The sequence below is a fragment of the Carlito syrichta genome, unplaced genomic scaffold (assembly GCF_000164805.1).
Source record: "Carlito syrichta isolate Samal-C Ts95f unplaced genomic scaffold, Tarsius_syrichta-2.0.1 Scaffold304375, whole genome shotgun sequence".
NCBI lineage: Eukaryota > Metazoa > Chordata > Mammalia > Primates > Tarsiidae > Carlito > Carlito syrichta.
The window spans coordinates 70303-93856 of record NW_007248471.1 but is presented as its reverse complement, the minus strand read 5'-3'; the positions used below and the strand labels follow the sequence as shown (position 1 = coordinate 93856).

General features: G+C 41.4%; 1 protein-coding gene across 2 annotated transcripts in view; it reads right to left on the bottom strand.

Moving 5' to 3' along the window:
• GFPT1 (glutamine--fructose-6-phosphate transaminase 1) overlaps window positions 1-17283 on the bottom strand; it is a 64219-nt gene extending 46936 nt beyond the window's left edge. For both annotated transcript variants that reach the window (XM_021713251.1, XM_021713252.1), the window contains exons 1-3: window positions 16992-17283; window positions 13472-13579; window positions 5206-5331 (exon numbers count right to left, since the gene is read on the bottom strand). In XM_021713251.1, coding sequence (XP_021568926.1) covers window positions 5206-5320 — 115 coding nt within the window. In that variant the 5' untranslated portion in view covers window positions 5321-5331; window positions 13472-13579; window positions 16992-17283. The remainder of the gene's footprint in view (window positions 1-5205; window positions 5332-13471; window positions 13580-16991) is intronic.
• Window positions 17284-23554: the final 6271 nt, after the last annotated feature.

Below are 23554 nucleotides of genomic sequence, written 5' to 3'. Positions count from 1 at the left end.
CCAGGTCGAGGCTGCGGTGGCCGGAAGCGGCCACTGCACTCCACTCTGGGCAACAGAGTGAGACTCCAACTCAAAAAAAAAAAAAAAAAAAGAAGCATAAGTAGACGGCATCTGAATTATAAAATCAAGAGGGATATACATACACAAATATACACATGTGTATATATTTGCTATTTTTTTTAATGAATGAGACTCAAAAAATTGGTTAAATAGTATCTATAGAGACAGACAGAATACAGAGGAGGAAACAGAATAGAGTCTAGCCTTCTTTAAATATGCCTTATTTTATAGATGTAACTTCAGAACTATGTAAATATTTTAAATAAAATTGACTTTTTTTTTTTTAAGTCAGAGTCTTACTCTGTTGCCCAGGCTGGAGTACAGTGGCACACAGTCTCCACCTGCTGGGATTAGTTAATCTTTCCATCTCAGCCTCCCATGTAGCTGGAACTACTTTTTTTATTTATTGTAGAGATGAGGTCTCGCCAAGTTGCCCAGGCTCAAACCCATGGGCTCAGGCAATCCTCTCACCTTGGCCTCCCAAAGTGCTGGGATTATAGGCATTAGCCACTTAGCTCAGCCATAAAATTGACTTTTAACCCTTCGCACTTAGAGGCCAAGCGCGATGGTTCAGTCTGTAATCCCAGCATTTTGGGAGGCTGGGGCAAGAGGATTGCCTGAGTCTGGGAATTTGAGACCAGCCTGGGCAACTTGGTGAGACCTTGTCTCTACAATAAATCACAAGAATTAGCCAGGCATGGTGACGTGCTTCTGTAGTTCCAGCTACTTGGAAGGCTGAGGGGGAAGGATCGCCTAAGCCCAGCAGGTCGACGCTGCAGTGGCCATGAGGGTACCACTGCACTCCAGCCTGGCCAACAGAGTGAGACTCCAACTCAAAAAAACAAAACACAACTAACCCTTTGCACTTGGAAACATCTCACAGATCACCTATCAGCAACTTGATCTCACTTTTTTATGAAATAGTGAAAAACTAATCACTTCATACTGAATAGTATAGGGCTGGAATCAATTATTTTATTGTAATGCTATTTAGCTTATAATGGTACTTTGGACAATGAGGAACTTATTTATAACCAAAAAATCAAAATTTTATATCTTTTATTTTTTTAACATGTAGTAACGTGTGAAATAGTCATCAACATGCATTGCAGGTTCATTGATACCAGTTGTGCAAGTCATTTGTTTGACATTTTCCACTGGTGTTTACCTATTTGAGCAGACAATGCAGTGTCATTTTCTTCCTACCAAATCAATTCCTACCACTGTAATTTATTGTTCAGTCTGTTGTTCAAAGATAATGTGTAAGGATGCACAACTGATTCCTGAAAACCACTTCTCAACTGATCAATCAGAAGCTTGACAAATTTCAAATGAGACATAGGTTTCTCATTGTTTTTGAATGGATAACTTCAAAGAAACATACATTTTTTGAAAAATTTGCACTTGTATAAGTCTATCCTGTATATTCACCAGCAATCTCTTTATGTCCCCTGAGAGGGGACGTCACAGTGGTTTGCTAGATTTACAATGTTCCCTTCTTGCAAAATGTTAAAGAAAATGAATCCTTAAAAAATAAAAACAAAATATTAGCCGGGTGTACAGCTCACACCTGTAATCCTACTACTTTGGAAGGCAAGAGGATTGCCTGAGCCCAGGGATTCAGGACCAGTCTGGAAAACTTGGCAAGACCTTGTCTCTACAATAAATAAATTAGCGAGGCTTGGTAGCACATGCCTGTGCCTCCGGCTACTTGGAAACTGAGGCAGAGGATCACCTGAGTCCAGCAGATGGAGGCTGCAGTGACCGTGAGTATGCCACAATACCCCAGCCTGAGCAACAGAGTGAGACTTCAACTCCAAAATAAATAAATAAAACATTAACACAGGACTGTATCCAACTAGTACAATAACATGAAGGACTATTTCAAATAATTCTAAAACACATTCATTTGGCTAGACATCCCTAAAGACATATATCCCAAGGACAAAAAGAATTAACTAACAAACACAACTAAAGCAGTTTTCTTTTTCTTTTTTTTAAAGCAGGACTTATTGAGAGGACAGAAAAGCTCCCACAGTGGGAGGGGACCTGAAGGGGTTGCCCAGCAGTTTTCAATAAACATACTAATAGGGTAGCATTGGTATAATTATTATGTTGTATGTATATCATGGGATAAATAAAATAAGTACATTGTTGGTGTTAAGAACTGAGTTTTTAGGTGTGATCAAAAGAAAGTACAGATATCAGATCAAAGATGTTAAGGAAAAAGCTTACAATTCTAGATCCAAATCGTAAGCGTGAGCATAAAACCACATTGTGTTTAATCTTTAAATTTATACAAATGCATGCACACAGCACAAAGAGACACATATATTTCTTAGCTTTGCCCACTGAAAAACCCAAGGTAAAATCAGCACTTCTATTCTCTAAATATCTTTTCCACTAAAATGATCTAGAACTCTGAAGAAATGGCTGCTTCTGTCTGGACAAGATTAGATGAACCCTGAACATATTGGTCTATCAAAAAATAACAAAGAAAACTGATTATACTGGGGCCATGGTAAAAGGACTTGGGAAACAGCCAGTGTAGCGATATGTGCCTTATAGTCCCAGCCATTCAGGAAGTTGAGGCAAGAGAATCCCTTGAGGCCAGAAGTTCAAAATGTATGTATGTGCTATGATTGCATATGTGAATAACTACTACACACCAGCCTAGGCAACAGCAAGACCCTGTCTCTAAAAAAAACTTATTTTAATTAAAATTTTTTTAAAACTTTTTTTTAGGGGGGGCCAGGATCTTGCTCTGTTGCCAAGGCTGGAGTACAGTGGCATGACATAGCTCACTACAGTCTTGACCTCCTGGGCTCAAGTAATCTTCCCACCTCAGCCACCTGAGAAGCTGATACTACAGGCATGTGCTTAATTTTTTATTTATTTTTTTGTAGAGATAGGGTCTTGCTATGTTGCCCATGCTGGCCTAGAACTCCTGGCTTCAACTCCCACTTCAGCTTTCCCAAAATGCTGGGATTACAGCTGTGAGCCACTGCACCCAGCTTAAAATTGTTTTTGAAAAGATCCCAGTGGCCAAAAATGGAAAATTTTTTTGTTTTTAGTTGGAGTCTCTCACCCAGACTGGAGTGGAGTGGCCGCTCCCGGCCACTGCAGCCTTGACCATCCGGGGTCCGGCGATCCTTCCACCTCAGTCTTTCAAGTAGCTGGAACCACAGGCGTCCGCTACCATACCCGGTTAATTTGTTTTATTTATTATAGAGATGAGGTCTCGCCAAGTTGCCCAGGCGGGTCTCGAACCCTCGGGCTCAAGCAATCCACTCACCTCAGCCTCCCAAAGTGCGGGATTACACGCTGAGCCATTGAGCCTGGCAAAAATTTTGTTTATCAATATAAATAATTCCTTCAGTGGTTTGAAATAAATATTCAAATCCAAGAGATTGCACTAAACTCACTGAAAAAAATAAACAACTCACTGTTCATCTTAGGAGAACATTAGAACCCCTTTAGTTTTGAAAAATGCTAAATAAAAGAAATGAATCACTTATCCTGCCTTTCCTATGTAACTGTGTAACTCAGGGTAACCAGGCAGTGGCATACAGAAATTTCTCTTTATAGAAATATTTAAGACAATAAATGAAGAAGGCAAGATAGTAATGGAAAATCACTATTTTTTTACAACCTCTAAAAAAAAATAACCTTGCCAATAATTATTAATGGCTGCTGACAATACAAAAATAAAAACATCCAGGCAAGGCACAGTGGCTCACGCCTGTAATTCCAGCACTTTGAGGCTAAAGGTAAAAGAACTACCTGAGCCCAGGAGCTTGAGACCAGCCTAGACAATTTTGGGAGACCTCGTCTCTACAATAAATAAAAAAATTAGCTGAGTATGGTGGCACACGCCTATAGTTCCAGCTCCTGGATTGCTGAGGCGGAAAGATTGCCTGAGCTCAGCATGTCGAGGGTACGGTAGTTGCGAGTGGTACACTGCACTCCAATCTGGGTGACAGAATAAGACTCTGGCTCAAAAACAACAACAATAACAAAAAACACAAAACAAACAAAATCCAAACATCTGTGTACCTCCGGATGCAAAAAACACCATTCCAATTTATAAGGAATATAATGGACAAAGAAACATGTTAAATGACACCACAGAGATACATGCCATTAGCAAGATCTACACTGTAGGAAACTCTATAGGACAAACAACACAGTAAATTTAAAGGAAGCTGGGCTCGGTGGCTCAGCCTGTAATCCCGCGCTTTGCGAGGGTGAGATGAGTGGATTGTCTGAGCCAGCGGATTCGAGACCCGCCTGGGCAACTTGGCGAGACCTCATCTCTACAATAAATCAAAAATTAGCCAGGTGTGGTAGCGCGTTTCCAGCTACTTGGAAGGCTGAGGTGGAAGGATCGCCGGAGCCCAGCAGGTCGAGGCTGCGGTGGCCAGGAGCGGCCACTGCACTCCAGTCTGGGCGACAGAGTGAGACTCCAACTGAAAAAAAAAAAACTTAAAGGAAAAAGGAGACGAAGCCAGGCTCAGTGGCTCAGCCTGTAATCCCGCGCCTTTGGGAGGCTGAGGTGAGTGGATTGCCTGAGCCTGCGGGTTCGAGACCCACCTGGGCAGCGAGACCTCATCTCTACAATAAATCAAAAAATCAGCCTGGCGTGGTAGCGCATGCCTGTAATTCCGGCTACTTGGAAGGCTGAGGCGGAAGGATCGCCAGAGCCCAGCAGGTCGAGGCTGCGGTGGCCAGGAGCGGCCACTGCACTCCAGTCTGGGTGACACAGTGAGACTCCAACTCAAAAAAAAAAGAAGAAAAGGGAGAACCTACAGATTAAGAGACAGAAGAGACATCAATCTTCTAAGTCCTTACCTTTTAGAGATATACAGTTAAATATTTATGATATCTAGGTACCTAGGCTATATCTATCGGTATGCTATCTACTGGCTTCCAAAATAATCTGGGTGGGGAGTATAAATAAACTTAATTGACCAAGTATTGGTAAATGTTAAAGCTAGATGATACTCAAGTTCTGTATACTCTACTTCTTAATATTTGAAATTTTCAAGATTAAAAAAAAATTAAAATTAAAGCCTATGAGCCTTCATTGTTTTCCCAGTATCAGCCCCTTACAATCATTACAAAGCATGTAGAATCTGTCCATACCATTATTTTTATCAGAGCGCTGCGGATGGCTATTGACAGGGTTGGGTTCTCCATGTGTTGCCCAACGGGTATGAGCTATTCCAAGGTGTACATCAAATTCTATATCCAAATCCATATCCTGTTGTTCTGAAGAAGATAAAATGAAAAATTTCTATATTAAATCATGCTGTAGAGATAATGCTGTAAGGTATATTTAAATATAATTATTACAATGCTACTTATCTGAAATATACAATTATTAAAAACTGAAAATCAGGCATATTCAAAATAGTAATTAAAAGGCTTAAGAGTTTATGCAAGTGAGGCCAGGTGCGGTGGCTCATGCCTGTAATCCCAGCACTTTGAGAGGCCAAGGCAAGAGGGTTGCCTGAGCTCAGGTATTCGAGACCAGCCTAAGCAACATGGAGAGAGCTCATCTCATACAATAAATCAAAAAAATAAGGCGGGTATGATGGCACATGCCTGTGGTTCCAGCTTCTTGGAAGGCTGAGACAGAAGGATCACCTGAGGCTGCAGTGGCTGTGAGCGTGCCACTACGCTCCAGCCTGGGCAAAAGAGTGAGACTCTGACTCAAAAAAAAAAAAAAAAGTTTATGCAACTGAAATATTTAGGGCAAATGGTTTCAATAACAGCCAAAAACCTATACAGAGAGTTAAAGCAAATGTGACAAAATGTTAATAATTGTAAAGCTAGGTGAAGTGTATATGGGTAATTAATTACTTTCTCTCAACTTCTCTGGAGGTATAAAAATTTTCAAACTTAAGAGTTAAGAAGGCTGGGCTCGGTAGCTCAGTCTGTAATCCCAGCACTTTGGGAGGCTGAGGCAAGTGAACTGCCTGAGCCCACAGGTTCGAGACCACCCTGGGCAACTTGTCGAGACCTTGTCTCTACAATAAATCAAAAACTAGCTGGCCGTGGTAGCACGCACCTGTGGTTCCGGCTACTTGGAAGGCTAAGGCGGAATGATGGCCTGAGCCCAGCAGATCAATGCTGGGGTGGCCGTGAATGTGCCACTGCACTCCAGCCTGGGTGTGAGACTCCAACTCCAAAAAAAAAGAGTTAAGAAAAAAGAGTTAGCCGGGCTCGATGGCTCAGCCTGTAATCCCGTGCCTTTGGGAGGCTGAGGTGAGTGGATTGCCTGACTTCGCGGGTTTGTGACCCCCCCTGGGGAACTTGGTGAGACCTCATCTCTACAACAAATCAAAATGAGCCGGACATGGTAGCATGCGCCTGTAGTTCCAGCTACTTGGAAGGCTGAGGCAGAAGGATCGTTGGAGCCCAGCAGGTCGAGGCTGCAGTGGCCGGTAGCGGCCACTGCACTCCAGTCTGGGTGACAGAGTGAGACTCCAACTCAAAAAAAAAAGGGGTTAATGCAATTTTAAAAATCTATATTTAATCCTTGCCTTGAAAAAGTCACTATCATTTTCATTAGATACATAAAAAAGTTTATTTTCTCAGTGTCACATAACCTTATGACTACAATCTCTTTGGTCCTCAGTGAATGTAAAAACATCTTACAATATAAACTGCAATTATGGACTGCTTCCAAATTCCAAGAACATACTTGAGAATACAGCAATACTATGAAAGTTTGAGGTTACTGGGAAGTCAGTATAGACTGATATTCCTTTATCTTGAAAAACAATTGATTCTCAATTTCTTTTTCCTATAAGTTATCTCTTCTTGCTTCTTCCAAAAAAAAAAAAAGATAGTTCTAGTTATAACTAGTAATGTCCTCCTTCTAATCTCCTAAATATAAAATTAATCTGACTAAGAATCCAGGTCACAAAGTTTATCAGAATTAGGTCTAGAAAACAAACTACTCAGAAGTGATACACTTTTATCACAACAAAAATCATGTTGGGATTTTTCTGGTTTGGGTTTTTTTTTTAAGACACAGGGCTTCATTCTGTTGCCCAGGCTTTCTAGCCTCATCTTCTCCTACCTTCTCCTTCACTTGTTGCCCAGGCTGGAATGCTTTGCAAATAGCTAGGCGACAGGCATGTATCGCCATACCCCACTAATTTTTTTAATGTTTTGTAGAGATGAGGGTGCCACTATGCTGCCCAGGCTGGTCTCAAATTCCTGGCCTCAAGCAATCCTCCCACCTCAGCCTCAAGCATGGTGGTTTATACCAGCTATCCAGGGTCATTCTAAAACACCTATCTGATCAAGAAACAAAGTTTCAAATCCTTTAATAGACTTCCATTGCTTTAAAAAAGTGGTTTGTAACCCTACTTATATATCACTTGAATTATCCTAAACCTAGTCACAGGGATTTATAAAAAGGTCCTCTAACTCTAACACATAACCATTTTCCATTTTCTCACAAGATAAAGCCCCAACACCTTATGGCATATACAAGTCTGTCACCATCTGCCTCACCTACCTTTCCATCCTCATCTCCTCCCCTTCTTAAATTACCCCTCAAAGATCTCAGTGCAGCTTTCACAAGTAACAGCTAACATTTACTAAGAACTTATTTCATGCTAGACACTAAAGATTTCTCACCACTCTATCCCTATCACTGTGGCCCAAGGCACCATCATCTCTCACCTGGACTACTTAAATAGAATCCAAATTGGTCTCCCTGTGTCTGTCTTCCCTCCATAAAATCTTATCTTTGCACACCAATCACAATGGTCCTTTCAAAACGGAAGTTAGGTCATGTCAATCCCCTGTGCAAAATCTTCCAACAGCTTCCCATGACACACACAGTAAAATCCATGGTCCTCAAGTTCCTCCATGACCTAGTCCTAACCACCTTTCTAGCCTCATCTTCTCCTACCTTCTCCTTCACTTGCTTTGGTCTAGTCCAACTAACTTTCAGCAGTAAGCAGGCCAAGCCCACAGTGGGTTTTTGCACTTGTTATCCTCTCTGCCTACAATTCTTACTTTCAGATAATGACATGATCTCTACTCAAATGTCACCTCTATCATACTTTTTCTTCATAGTACTAATCACTATCTAACATTATATATTCATTTGTTATTTGGCCCTCTCATTAGACAATAAGCTCCATTAAAGCAGAGGGTTTGTCTACCTTGTTCTTTGTTGTGTCCTCAGGACCTAGTATATAACAGGTTCTCAACAAACATTCATTTTATCATTGAATTCTCAAAATACTCTGTGAGATGTGTACTACTGTTCCTATTTTATAGATAAAAAAACTAAAATTCAAAGAGGCCACAGAAGCTGCCAAAGGTCAGAGCTAATAAGAAGTAGAGATGGGATTTGAACCCAAGTCTGGCTGACTCCAGATCCTAAGATTAAAACCACAATGGTACACTCTGCTGTAGAATTACAACATTTATGACATATTATGAATCTAGTTTCCACCAGAATTAGAGTTCTATAAAAGCAACAGCCTGCCTTATTATCTCTGAATTCTAGGCACTAAGAAATAAATTGTTGTTAGAGTGACCAGGCACAGTAGCTCATGCCTGTAATTCCAGCACTTTGAGAGGCCAAGGTAGGAGGATCACATGAGGCCAGGAGTTTAAGACCAGCCTGGGCAACATAGTGAGACCCCATTTCTAAATAATATTTAAAATTTTTTAAAAATTAATTTAAAAATTTTTGTTGGATGGTTCAAACAATCAGTGAATAAAATCATGCATGTATTCTATCCTGGCTTAACTGGAAAATGACAACAGGATTAAGTGCAGCAAAATTTAGAAACAGCCTAAATTTCTTTAAGTAAAGGAATGGGAGTATAAGTTGTATATAATAGTGAATGAATAATTAAGGCAATCTTATAAGTAACCTACAGAAAAGTAAAGGATTCCTGTTTACCATTATTTAACAGGCTGATGTAACAAATATGAACATTTCTTTGATTAATTCTTTTTAAACTAACTGTAATTAAAGCAGTATCTGCCTGCACAGGCCAGAAAGTCACAAGATTCCGTAAACTGAGTCTATTTCAAATTCATGGTAATTAGCATACCTATTTCATCTTTGCCAAAGAAACATTACCTAAAGTCCAATAAGAAAAAAAAAATCATCGCTACTGACACTAAGCACATCCTTTACAATATTTCATGTTATATAAACTAACCATAACTTCTAATCCTTGCCTCTTCCTTATTCTTTGTCTGTTACACCTGTTCTAAAGCCCTCTGCTGAACTTTAAATCTAGATGAGCCCCAGATCCAGGTTCTTTTCTCCCCTCAACTACCAAGTAACAATGAAGAAAGTCACAAAATTCTGTAAATGAAGACCCTTTTAAATTCATGTTAATCATCATTATCTATTCCACTGTGGTCATTTAAGAAACATGTATTGATTGGTCAGGCTCGGTGGCTCAGCCTGGAATCCCAGCACTTTGGGAGGCCAAGGCAAGTAGACTGCCAGAGCCTGTGGGTTTGAGACCAGCCCGGGCAACTTGTCGAGACCTCATCTCTACAATAAATAAAAAATTAGCCGGATGTGGTAGCATGCGCCTGTAGTTCCAACTACTTAGAAGGCTGAGGCAGAAGGATCGCTGGAGCCCAGGAAGTCGACGCTGGGGTGGCCATGAGTGTGCCACTGCGCTCCAGTCAGGGCAACAGAGTGAGATTCCAACTCAAAACAAACAAACAAACAAACAAGAAACATGTATCCCAGCTTCTTATTCACTAAAGGTGATGCATCATCCAATTCCCCAACAGCTCATCAAAAGAGGGGAGATCCAAAAATAAACAGGAATTATCTTTTAGAGGGCAGGACCCTTGTACTACAAGCTTCCACAGCTAGGTAAGTGTTCTAGAAACCCATCAGCAACAGTGTACCAGTTTTGAAAGGGTTGCATCACAATTTGCGGAAGAATGTCCCAAGTTGTGGCAAATAGGTGACTGGTTCTTCTACCATGACAACATACCTAACTACACCAAGCTGAGTGTTCAACAGTTTTTAACCCTGTGCTCCACGCTCCCTATTCACCTGATCTTGTCCAGAATGACTTTTGTTTCTTTCTTTTGGATGAAAAAAGTACTCAAAGGAAATGTTTTGCCGATGTGGAAGAGGCTAGACAAAAAACGGCAGCAGCACTAAAAGGATCAAATCGATTAGTTCAAAAACTTTGGGGAAAAAACATTTCAATAAGTGTATTGCATCAAACAGAGAGTACTTTGAAGGTGACTGAAGTTTACACATGTAAGAATAAATATACAATTTTTTTAATAAATAAAATTTGGGTTTTTTGGGGGGTCCCACTCTCTTATCTTTTCTATTCTCCCTAGACCCCAATCCTACCTATAGTTCCTCAGTGTCTACTTTACTCAGCGTTTTTCCCCTCACCTCGTAATTCTCTGTTTTACTTAGCTTTTCTTTTAACTCTTCTCTTTCAATGCTGTACCTTGATCTTTCTAAGTTCAAGACCAGCTTAGGCAACATAACGAGACTTGGTCTCTACAGAAAATTTTAAAAAGCCAGGCATGGTGGTATATGCTTGCAGTCCCAGCTACTCAGGAGGCTGAGGCCAGGGAATCAACTGAGCCCAAGAGGTTGAGGCTGCAGTGAGGCATGATTGTGCCACTGTGCTCCAGCCTGGGCAACAGAGTAAGACCCTGACACACACAAAAAAATGCTAGCAACCAGAGTGAGCAAATGTTAACACCTAGTCATTTGCACTTTGTGCTTTAGAGCTTTTTTAAGATCCCAAATGCTAAAAATGCAATTGATACCTCCTTTATACCCTGCCCCATCCCATTTACTTCTTCCCCAGAGGATTCTTGAGTTGATGTAGTATTCCTACTCATGTCTTTAACCTCTTATTATGCTAATACATGACCATAAATGATAGTACTATTTGTGCTTTTAAATGTCCTATACTTTACATACCAAGAATGATCCATGTCATGTCCCCACATACAGAACCAAATTCAATACATACCTTCCAAAAGCTAGGCATGGTCATTGACTATTCATATACAACTGATTCTCCTAGTCCTTCACTTGTAGACATTTAGGTTGTTTCTAAATTTTGCTACACATCTCCTTGGCTATTGTGCTTCAAGTATATATCCATGTGCTGGGACTCAGGGTCCCATCTCCCATTTAGGCATCTCCCATTTAGACATTGCCAGATTGTTCTTTGAAGTGATTTATCAATTACAAATTCACCAACAATGTTTGCAAGTTCCCATTTCTCCATTACATACTGACTTTACTGCAAGATAAAGCATGTTTCAATATGTTGACATTCAAAGATGGTGATTCTGGTTATAAAATGCCTCTCTAGCCTCCCATACTCATCCATCTATAACATAGATGAAATAACCACTACCATTCAATCAACAAAACTGCCTTGTCTATTCTTATCATTAGCTGATAACCCACTCAGAAGGTCCTCCTTTGTTATCTTCACTGCCCAAATACAATCAGCACCCATTCCTATATATCCCTAGTCTTCAACTTGTGGGAACTTTCATCAATGTCAAAGTAATGTTTGCTATCTCCTGCAGAACCTACTATAATTCACCTGGTATACAGAATGCAGAAAACATCGTAGATTTATTCTTTATACTATTGTTTTTAAAGTGTATTTATTTGGGTGTCTGCTTTACTCGTAGTTAATCTTACCCCACAATACACACAAAATTAAGTATTGGGTTACTTAGGCAAACAAGGCCAGGCATGGTAGCTCAAGCCTGTAATCTCAGCCCATAGGTTCAAGACCAGCCTGGGCAACTTGGAAAGACCTTATCTCTGCAATAAATCAAAAAATTAGACAGATGTGACAGCATGTGTCTGTAGTTATAGCTACTCGGAAGACTGAGGCAGAAGGATCGCCTGAGCCCAGCAGGTTGAGGCTGCGGTGGCCATGAGCATGGTACTGCACTCCAGCCTGGGCAACACAGTGAGACTCTGACTCAAAAAAACAAAAACAAAAAAAAAACAATTTAAGCAAACAAGTACTACAAAGCTAAATGTTTGGCTTACGTGGAAAAAAAATGACTACTGCATCATTTTCCTCCACCTGTACTTTACTCTGATAATGGTGGCATCCATTTGATTAGGTAAATAAAACATCTATGTTTCCTGGGTTTTCTGGAGAATTTTTAAATATTTGTTCAATTTATTTCAAAGTTTCTGTTTTCTTTTCAAGTTTCTTATTTTTTAAAAAAAGTATAAGCATATTATGAACTGAATCCTGAGAAGTATATCCTCTTTAATGGAGTATATCACTCTGGGCAAGGACTTGTGCCAGAGAAGAAAACTGGAGAAAAAAGCATGATACTTACCTGATTATTGTATCAAATTTACTAAAAGGTGCAACATCCACATTGACTATACATCTAAACTTAGGCATTTAGTCCAAAATGAAGACTCCCCCACCAAGGAAAAACACGTGAATAAGGGCACCACTAAAAATACATTTTGTCGGGCCGGGTGTGGTGGCTCACCCTGTAATCCCTGTATTTTGGGAAGCTGAGGTGAGAGGATTGCCTGAGCCCGGTCGAGACCAGCCTGGGCAACTTGGTGAGACCTCGTCTCTATAATAAACCAAAAAATAAACCAGGCATGATAGAGCACGCCTATAGATCCAGCTACATGGAAGGCTGAGTAGGAAGGATTGCCTTATCCCAGCAGGTTGAGGCTGCGGTGGCCATGAGCATGCCACTGCACTCTAGCCTGGGTGATAGAGTAAGACACCAATTCAAAAAAAATGTGTCCTATGAAAGGCCTTCTTTAGGAATGGTGGTTCTGAAGCTACTTCATTTCAAGATACAGAGCTTGCTCTGAAGGCAATGTTCCCAACTAATTTTCTTCCAAGATTGCTGATCCTTTTTTAGGTTCAGGAACATTTTAAAACTAGTCCAGGGAGTAAAAACCTACTTTCTTTCCCTCTCTTCAATGTTAAGAACCATTATCAGGCTGGGCTCGGTGGTTCAGTCTATAATCCCAGCACTTTGGGAGGCCCAGGCGAGTGGACTGCCTGAGCCCGCAGGTTCAAGACCAACCCAGGGCAACTTGGTGAGATCTCATCTCTACAATAAAAGAAAAATTAGCCGGGCATGGTAGCACACGCCTGTAGTACACCGGCTACTTGGAGCGCTGAGGCGGAAGGATTGCTGGAGCCCAGCAGGTCGACGCGGGGGTGACCATAAGCGTGCCACTGCACTCCAGCCTGGGGGACAGGGTGAGACTTCAATTCAAAAAAAAAAGAACCATTATCATTATCATTAAAATGGGTCCCAAAATATGGAGGAGGAAATAGATGGTGAGGAAGAGAGAAGGAAGAGAAGGGGCAGGGGGACAAAATCAAACTAAGTACATTACTGTGAACTTCTTCATCCAGTGCCTTAACTTTTCCTTTCTTCTTAATGAGCTGGATTTTGCAGGCATTGGCTTCCCAATCCTTGTCATTGCCTCCATCAACTCCTACACCTAAATCACCATGAAGGTTAAAAAAAAAAAGTCAGATTCAGAAACTGGCTATTGCTAAGATTATTGATGTGAGACCAAAAAAAATGTGTTTAAAACAAGTCAAGGGCAGTAGTAAGAAGAGGGGAGAGAATATAACAAAGAGTTCAACCTGTAGCTGACTGTGAACATTCAATTGAGATAATTCACTACCTTCAGACATGCTGATGCAAAAATTTTGTTTTCTGTTTTTTGTTGGAGTCTCACTCTGTTGCCCAGGCTGGAGTGCAATGGGATGGGACGCTCATTGCCATCGCAGCCTCGACCTGCTGAGTTCCAGTGATCTTTACACTTCAGCCTTCCAAGTAACTGGAACTACAGGCACACGCCACCATACCCGGCTTATTTTTTGATTTATTATAGAGATGAGGTCTCGCCAAGTTACCCAGGCTGGTCTCAAACCTGTGAGCTCAAGCAATCATCTCACCTTGGCCTCCCAAAGTGCTGGGATTAAAGGCGTAAGCCACTGCACCTGGCTGCAAAATTTTTTAATTAAAAAATATATTTTCAGCTGGGCATAGTGGCTCATGCCTACAATCCCAGCACTTTGGGAGGTAGAGGCAAGAGGATTGCCTGAGTCCAGGGGTTCGAGATCAGCCTGGACAACTTGGTGAGACCTCACCTCTACAATAAATCAAAAAATTAGCCGGGCGTGGTGGTGCACAACTGTGGTTCCAGTTACTTGGAAGGTTGAAGTGGAAGGATCACCTGAGCCCAGCAGGTCAAGGCTGTGGTGGCTGTGAGCATGCCACTGCACTCTAGCTTGGGTGACAGAGTGAGATTACAACTCAAAAAAAAAAAAGAAATACATCTGACCGGACTCAGTGTTTCACACCTGTAATCTCAGCATTTTGGGAGGTGAAGGCGAGAGGATTGCCTGAAACTAAGGGTTCAAGACCAGCCTGGGCAACTTGGTGAGACCTCGTCTCTACAATAAATAAATAAAAAAATTTGGCCAGGCATGGTGGTACACACCTGTGGTTCCAGCTACTTGGAAGGCTGAGGCAGAAGGGTCGCCAAAGCCCAGCAGGTCAAGGCTACAATAGCCATGAGCATGCCGCTGTACTCCAGCTGGGGCAACAAAGTGAGATGCCGACTCAAAAAAAAAGAAATAAATCTGGATTGCAAGTCATCAACATATAAGAGACTGATGAAGTCACAGCTTACCCATGAAGTTACAAAGTAAGAAAAGTGGGTTTAGGAAAGAAACTTTTTGAAAAACATTAATATTTAAGCAATAAGTAGAAGAAAAGGAGGTTCCAAAGCAAACCAAAAAGCAATAATTAGTATCATAGGAAGAAAATGAGAAGATGTGATATCACAGAAACTACGGAAGGAGAGAATTTTAAAAACAAAGGAGTTGAGGAATTGACTTTCTTTACTAAGGAAAGTCAAAGAAGATATATCCCTTTCATGTGGCAATGTTAAGCATACAGAAAAGAATTAACATAGTATGTCTAACACTGCTATCCTTAGAAAAAGGCCTGCTTTCATCTGGGTATGGTGACTCACACCAATGATCCCAGCACTTTAGGAGGCCGGGGCAGGAGGATCACTTGAGTCTAGGAGTACAAGACCAGCCTGGGCAACATAGTGAGACCTCAACTCTACAAAAGAATCAAAAAATGAGCCAGGCATGGTGATACACAACTGGAGTCCCAGCTATTCTGGAGGCTGAGGTAGAAGAACTACCTGAGCCCAGGAGTTCAAGGCTGTGGTAAGCCAAGATCACACTACGGTACTCCAACCTGGACAACAGAGTAAGACGCCAACACACCAAAAAAACAACCAAAAAAACCCCCAAATAAAAGCCAGGCATGGTGGCTCATGCCTGTAATCCCAGCATTTTGGGAGGTAGAGGTGAGAAGACTGCCTGAGCCCACAGGTTTGAGACCAGCCTGGGCAACTTGGTGAGAACTCATCTCTATAATAAATGAAAAAAAATAGCTGGACGTGGTGGTGCATGCCTGTAATTCCAGCTACTTGGAAGGCTAAAGAGGAAGGATTATTTGAGGCCAGCAGGTCAAGGCTACTGTGGCTGTGATCATGCCACTGCACTCCAGTCTGGGCGCAAGAATGAGACTCTAAATAAAAAATAATAATTAGTTGTTTTAAAGGTTGGCCCTTGGCAGTAGTCTAGAAACTTGGTTTTTGGGAGGATTCCTACCACCCTTATTAAGAGTAGCTGTTTGTGCAAACAATGCGGTTTATGCTGAACATGTGCTTTTCTTCTGGGAGTCTAAAATTTATTAGGCAAAGGGTGACCAGCCTCCAATAAAAACTTTGGGCACTGAGTCACTAGTAAATATCCATTCCGTGATAGACATTTCACACACATCACAACTCACTGGGGAATTAAGCACATTCTGTATAACTACACTGGAAGAGGACTCCTGCAAGCTAATGTCTTGCTTTCTCAAGATCTCACTCTATTTACTTTTTCCCTTTGCTGATTCTGCTTTGTATTATTTTGCTGTAATAAATCATAGCCGCAAGTACTACCATATGCTGAATCCCATGAATCTTCCCAGGGAATCATGAAACCTGAGGGTGGTCTTAGGGACCCCTGACACTGTTGAGAGAAAAAGCTAGGTAGAACATAAAGTTGTCAACAAGTTATTTTTATTTGTCTTGTGATTAATTTAAGACAGAAGAATCTTAGCCAAGTTTATATGCCAAAAACATGAAATCCATAGAGAAAAAGAAACTGAAGTCACAGAAAGAAAAAAAGAATGTATGGAGTAAGACCTTCATAAACTTTGTTCTACCATAAAAATACCTTACACAATTTATGTTTTCACAGGAACAGTCTTAAAAAAACAAGATCACCATAAGAAGCAATACTCCGTGTAAATGGTAATACTGTTGAAATTGGAGAACATAATTGTTATGAAATTATATAAACAAATCCTTTAAACACAATAAGACAAAAATTCTTCAGATTTAGATTTATCCAAAACAACAAACCAGACTTTACTGAATAGTCTCCGAATAATAACAACAATCTCTATTTAGATTTAAGAATCGTATAAGGCCAGGCACGGTGGCTCATGTCTGTAATCCCAGCACTTTGGGAGGCTGTGGCAGGTGGTGGGTGAATTGCTTGAGCCCAAGAGCTCAAAATCAGCCTGGGCAACATAGCAAAACCTTGTCTCTATGAAGAAAAAATTAGCCAGGCATGGTGGCACACGCCTGTAGTCTCAACTACTTGAAGCTGAGGTGGAAGGATCACCTGAGCCCAGGAGGTCGAGGCTGCTGTGAGCTGTGGTCATCGTAATCACGTCACTGTACTCTAGCCTGGGTGACTAATTGAGATTCCCCCCAACTCAAAAAAAAAAAAAAAAAAAATCCATAATATTTTTTTAAAAGGAAATACCAGCTGAATCATATCCTCTGTACTCCAGTCTCTGAAGGCCTTTGATTAGGGTCTCCAAGATTTCTCGTCTTGTTCGAGGAACATGATAGTTTAAGTAAGCAAATATACCTGCAAGAAAAACAAAAATATTTAATGGAAAATTCTCATTAAAGCATCTAAACTAACATAATTATGCCTAGTACACACAAAACTGTGAAGCTGGATTTCATCTTTTAAGAAGAAAGAACTCCTCATTTCAAACTATTTAAAGGCCATGACACTTTTTCAAAGGGTAATTTCTTACAGCCATAAAAGACTGAAATAAGCCAGGCTCGGTGGCTCAGCCTGTAATCCCGCGCCTTTGGGAGGATGAGGTGAGTGCCTGAGGCCGGGGTTCGAGATCCGCCTGGGCAGCAAGACCTCATCTCTACAATAAATCAAAAAATCAGCCGAGCGTGGTAGCGCATGCCTGTAATTCCGGCTACTTGGAAGGCTGAGGCGGAAGGATCGCCGGAGCCCAGCAGGTCGAGGCTGCGGTGGCCGGAAGCGGCCACTGCACTCCAGTCTGGGCGACAGAGTGAGACTCCAACTCAAAAAAAAAAAAAAAAAAAGACTGTAATAATTATGTAGAAATAAATGTTTAGATTTTTTTCAAAGAAACTTATAAAGCTGGTCATTTATCTTCCATGACTGCCATATTGTCAAGTAAAATTTACTTTTTAAAAATTAACCAATTAGCCAGGCTCGGTGGCTCAGCCTGTAATCCTGCACTTTGGGAGGCTGAGATGAGTGGATTCCCTGAGCCTGCGGGTTCGAGACCCGCCTGGGCAACTTGGTGAGACCTTGTCTCTACAATAAGTAAAAAAAAATGAGCCGGGCGTGGTAGCGCGAGCCTGTAGTTTCAACTACTTGGAAGGCTAAGGCGGAAGGATTGCCGGAGCCCAGCAGGTGAAGGCTGCGGTGGCCGGGAGCGGCCACTGCACTCCAGTCTGGGCAACAGAGTGAGACTCCAACTCAAAAAAAAAAAAATTAACCAATTAAGCCAGGCTCGGTGGCTCAGCCTGTAATCCCACGCTTTGGGAGGCTGAGGTGAGTGGATTTCCTGAGCCCGCGGGTTCGAGACCCACCCGGGCAACTTGGCGAGACCTCATCTCTACAATAAATAAATAAATAAATTAGCTGGGCGTGGTAGCGCACTCCTGTAGTTCCAGCTACTTGGAAGGCTGAGGCGGAAGGATCGCTGGAGCCCAGCAGGTCGAGGCTGTGGTGGCCGGGAGCGGCCACTGCACTCCAGTCTGGGTGACAGAGTGAGACTCCAACTCAAAAAAATTTAAAAAAGAAAAGAAAAGGAAATGTAGAGGTAACAGAACACAAGTAAAGGAAATCGACATTTTAGGAATGGCAGCTTGGAAATTATCTGAGGTTTCCAATGATTGTGCTTTGGCCAGGGAAAATATAGCTTTAAATGTAGAAAATATACCAAAATGTAAGTTCAAGCTGCTTATTTATGAAAAGAATCTGCCAGGTGTGGTAGCTCACGTCTGTAATCCCAGCACTTCGGGAAGTAGAAGCAAGAGGATTGCCTGAGCCCAGAAGTTCAAGACCAGACTGGGCAACTTGATGAAACCTTGTCTCTACAATAAATCAAAAACTTAGCTGGGCATGATAGTGTGCGCCTGTAGTTCCACCAACTTGGAAGGCTGAGGTGGAAGGATCACCCGAGCCCAGCAGTTCTAGGCTGCGGTGGGCATGAGCGTTCCACTGCACTCCAACCTGGGGACCACAGTGAGACTCCAACTCAAAAAACAGAAACAAAAAAACAAATTTTAAAAAATGGCTAGGCTCGGTGGCTCAGTCTGTAATCCCAGCTCTTTGGGAGGCCGAGGCTAGAGTACTGCCTGAGCCCATGGGTTCGAGACCAGCCTGGGCAACTTGGCGAGACCTCATCCCAGGTATAAAAATAAAAATAAATTAGCTAGGCGTGGTAGCGTGTGCCTATAGTTCCAGCTACTTGAAAGGCTGAGGCGGAAGGATCGCCGAAGCCCAGCAGGTCAATGCTGGGATGACCGTGAGTGTGCCACTCACTGCACTCCAGCCTGGGAGACGGAGTGAAACTCCAACTCAAAAAAACCAAAAACAAAAAAAACTAACCTTTTTTTAAACTCCACTGTAATTCATAATATGATTCATAAGGAGTTTAAATTTAAATCAATTGTATGAGACAGAACTCCAGAATGACTAGTCATCATTTCCATCTGAAAAGAGATCTTTACTTCTGTAAAAAGTATGATCCTATTGAAACATTTCAGCATACAAATATACTGCGTTGCCGGGCACGGTGGATCAAGCCTATAATCACAGCACTTTGGGAGCCAAGGTAAGGATTGGCTGAGCCCACAGGTTCGAGAATAGTCTGGGCAACTTGGCAAGACCTCATCTCTACAATAAATCAAAAAATTAGCCAGGCATGGTCGTGCACACCTGTATTTCCAGCTACTTGGAAGGCTGAAGCAGAAGGATCACCTGAGCCCAGCAGGTCGATGCTGGGGTGGCCGTGAGCATGCCACTGCACTCCAGCCTGGGCAATGGAGTGAGACTCCAACTCAGAAAACAAAAATAAAAAATACTGCGTTAATATCCAATAGGAGAGCCATCATAACGTGTATGCTGATCACCATAATCAGTACAGTGCAATTTTCTCAAATAAACTATCACTCCCTAAAAAAAGAAAACCTGCATTTTTAAATCCAAAGCAACCTGAACTCTCTCCAAAAAGGTAGTTCTGGACCAAAGACTTCCAGCTACTTGGAAGCCTGAGACAGAAAGATCAACTGAGCCCATCAGGTCTCACGCCATGAGTATGCCACTGCACTCCAGCCTGGGCGACAGAGCAAGACTCTTGACTCAAAAAAATAAAAAATAAAAAAAAACCCAGAAATTTAGTTAGCTGATATTCCAGAGATAGCTACACATAGTATTCCCAACCTCAAGGCACAGTAATTAAGACAAGGATACAAAAACGCACTGGTTAGCAGTATTTCTAAGGTACAAGTGGTAACAACACAGCAGTGTGCAGTTTTCAAACTTTCAATGGTTCTGCATGATATCATCACGAGAGGGTAGGAGCAGGATCCCAAGACCAATGTCCACCATTTAATCCAGAAGTGTGAGGTTGCGGTTTTTGCTGTGATTATTATTTCTGCATAAAGCATCTGTAATATGAATAACCTAAACTAATAACACAATTATAAATCCAACTTGTGTTTTACACTTCCCCCTCAACGGGTCATTGACCTTTTGAGAAGAATTAAACACAGAGGTAATTATAAGCTAAACCCTAAATAAGTATTTTAACTAGATTATTAAAGACAATAAACAGAATACAAATATTTTCCAAAACAATACTTTAATATAAATTTGCTAAAAAACTAAAACAAAACAAAAAACACTGATTCTCAAGTAGTCTACACCCACCATTGACTAGCAACAGCTAAATAGCCTGCTAAAGAAGGATACAATCTATTTCAATTGAAGCCTGCTAACTAATAAAACATAAGGCTGTCAGGAACTCTGTTTGCAGTCTGTCCAGAGCTGCCAAATCCCAATAATGTAGCACATTCAGAAAAAATTCTTTTTTGTTGTTGTTGTTTTTTTCAGAGTGGGAATCTCACTCTGTCGCTCAGGCTGGAGTGCAGTGGCACACTCACAGCCACCCCAGTTTCGACCTGCTGGGCTTCCGCTTCAACCTTCCAAGTAGCTGGAACTACAGACACACATTACCACACCACCTAGCTAATTTTAACAAGGTCTCGCCAAGTTACCCAGGCTGGTCTCGAACCCACAGGCTCAGGCAATCCACTCACTTCAGCCTCCCAAAGTGCTGGGATTACAGGATGAGACACTAAGCCCAGCCAAAAATCTCATTCTTAACCCATCTCTCTCTTAAAAAAATGTAAGTCAGGCAACCTCCTTGGGTCCCCTCCCACTGTGGGAGCTTTTCTGTTCTCTTAATAAATTCGGTTTTCTCAAAAAAAAAGAAAAGAAAGAAAGAAAAAAAGAAATGTTAAGTCTGATGGTAAAAAGTAATATATTTGGAGAACTAGAGATTAAATATAATAACCTAATACCAGTTTTTAAAACAATTAAAATGCTAACAATATAAAATGGTTTCTAAGACAAGTTATAGACTCCCAATGTTTCTTTAAAAATAAAATTCAGAATGATGCACTATTAAATTTGCTGTCTTTAATATGTGTAACTCTCCAACAGCTTTCAACTTTCTTTTTTTTTTTTAAATTGGAGTCTCACTCTGTCGCCTAGACTGGAGTGCGGTGGCCACTCCTAGCCACCGCAGCCTCGACCTGCTGGGCTCCAGCGATCCTTCCGCCTCAGCCTTCTGAGCAGCCGGAACTACAGGCGCGTGCTACCATGCCCGGCTTATTTTTATTTATTGTAGAGATGAGGTCTCGGCCAAGTTGCCCAGGTGGGTCTCAAACCCGTGGGCTCAGGCAATCCACTCACCTCAGTCTTCCAAGGCGCGGGATTACAGGCTGAGCCACCGAGCCCAGCGAATACTCTATTTTCACCTAATACAATGTTATACTCAAATTTTCCCTATTATAAAAAATGTAAAAATGTCTTTTAAAGCTGACTTGTAAGTTCTAGGATGTCAATGGATCACACCTCACATTTCACTGTTATGTTTAAGTCTCTCTGAATCTAGAATGGTCTCCCCTACTGCTCTATTTTCCCCCCAAGACAAGCCTGGGACCAATTTTCTCACTGAATGTCTCACCATCTGGCTATATCTAATTGTTTCCACATAGTGTGGTCTCACCATTTCCTCTACCCCTTTTATTTTCTGTAAACTGGGTTAAAATTTGGGGGCAATAGTTATTCATAAGCTTGTATGTATTTTGTCTGGTGGTCCTCTATTAGTGATGCTAAGATTCATCACTGGTTTAAAAGGTAAACACTAATCAGATCACTGAGCCCATGATCCTATAAGCAGCTTCAGAAGACTTTCTAGGGCTTTGTAGAGATTGATAGTATTGATTTTAACACATGCATATTTCCTTTCTTTGTGGTCCATATAATAATGGTGTATTTTCCAATTAGCAGCATCTTATTAGTTCAATGAAATATCATATTTCAAATTCCAATTCAAAACCTGTCTTTCCCTTGATAAAGGAAGCACTGCTATCACCAATAGTAGGGGCAATGTTTCTCCTTACATAACTGGGCAAGAACTGAAAAGAAGAAAAGGATAAAGGACACAAAGACACATGTAAAGAAATTTCCTAAGATCAAAGAAATAGAGCTTGGAGAAGGAAGGCAGGAGATTAACCTATGTTGTATCTGATGAGGAAAAAGGAAGTTAAGAAGTTGAATTTGGCCATTACCTAACTAAACTCTGGGCTATGGCCATCGCCATGTTTCCTAGTTTTGGCACCCTTCCCTGACCTTGGGGAGGTGAATCTCCTCTTTCTTTCTCTCTCTCTAATGTACTTTCTAAATTAACTATATTTTCCAATCTGAAAAAAAAAAAAGAGTTGAAACTGTCTGTTTACAGACTGGCCCTTGACAGCACTGCTGGCCCAAGACAGTCCACCTGCTGGGATAATGGGTTGTCTGTATTCTTGTGTTGCCCAGGAAAATATAATGGTAGCAGATAACCAGCCAATCAGGAACACAGGGCATGTTCACACGGGAGGGATTTGCAACTCAAAATCTTGCTTCTTAGAGCAGAAATCATTAGTTTTACCCCTATTTTCAGGTCTTTGACTTGTCTTACCAAACCTCCCAATAAACATTCCGCTTGGCGTGAGGTGGCTCACGCCTGTAATCCTAATATTTTGGGAGGCAGAGGCAGAAGAATCACTTGAGGCCAGGAGTTCAAGACCAGCTGGGTAACATAGCAAGATCTCAACTCTACAAAAAACTGTTTAAAAATTAGCTGGGCGTAGTGGCACATGCCTGTAGTCTCAGCTACTTGAGAGGCTGAGGCAGGAGGATCACTTGAGCCCAGGAAGTCGAGGCTGCATTAAATTGTAATCATGCCACTGTACTTCAGCCTGGGCAACAGAATGAGACCCCAACTCAAAACAAACAAACAAACAAAAAAAAAAACACAGTTCTGCTTAAGGTAACTACAATCAAAAATCAAAAGTCTAAAAACCAACTCTCTGTTGCTCTTTAGCAACTGCTCCAATGTCACACACATTAGCTGTATAAGCACAGATTTTCTACCCCCAAATCAGCATTCACTTCCAACGTGTACATTTTCTTGTTAATGGAATATACATGGAATATCTCCCTAACAAGCAGATGCTTGTAACTACAGGCATCATTCTCAGAAAATGGCAACTTAAATTCAGTGATACAAAAGCACTTATGAGCACCTTGCTAACAAAATTTCAGATGCAACCTGGATCACAGACTTTTTGAAAGCAGTGTAGTTGCAAGTAAAGACTACTGAAATGGCTGGGCATGGTGGCTCACGACTGTAATCCCAGCATTTTGGGAAGCGGAGGTGAGAGGGTTGTCTGATTCCAGGGGTTCAAGAACAGCCTGGGCAACCTGGC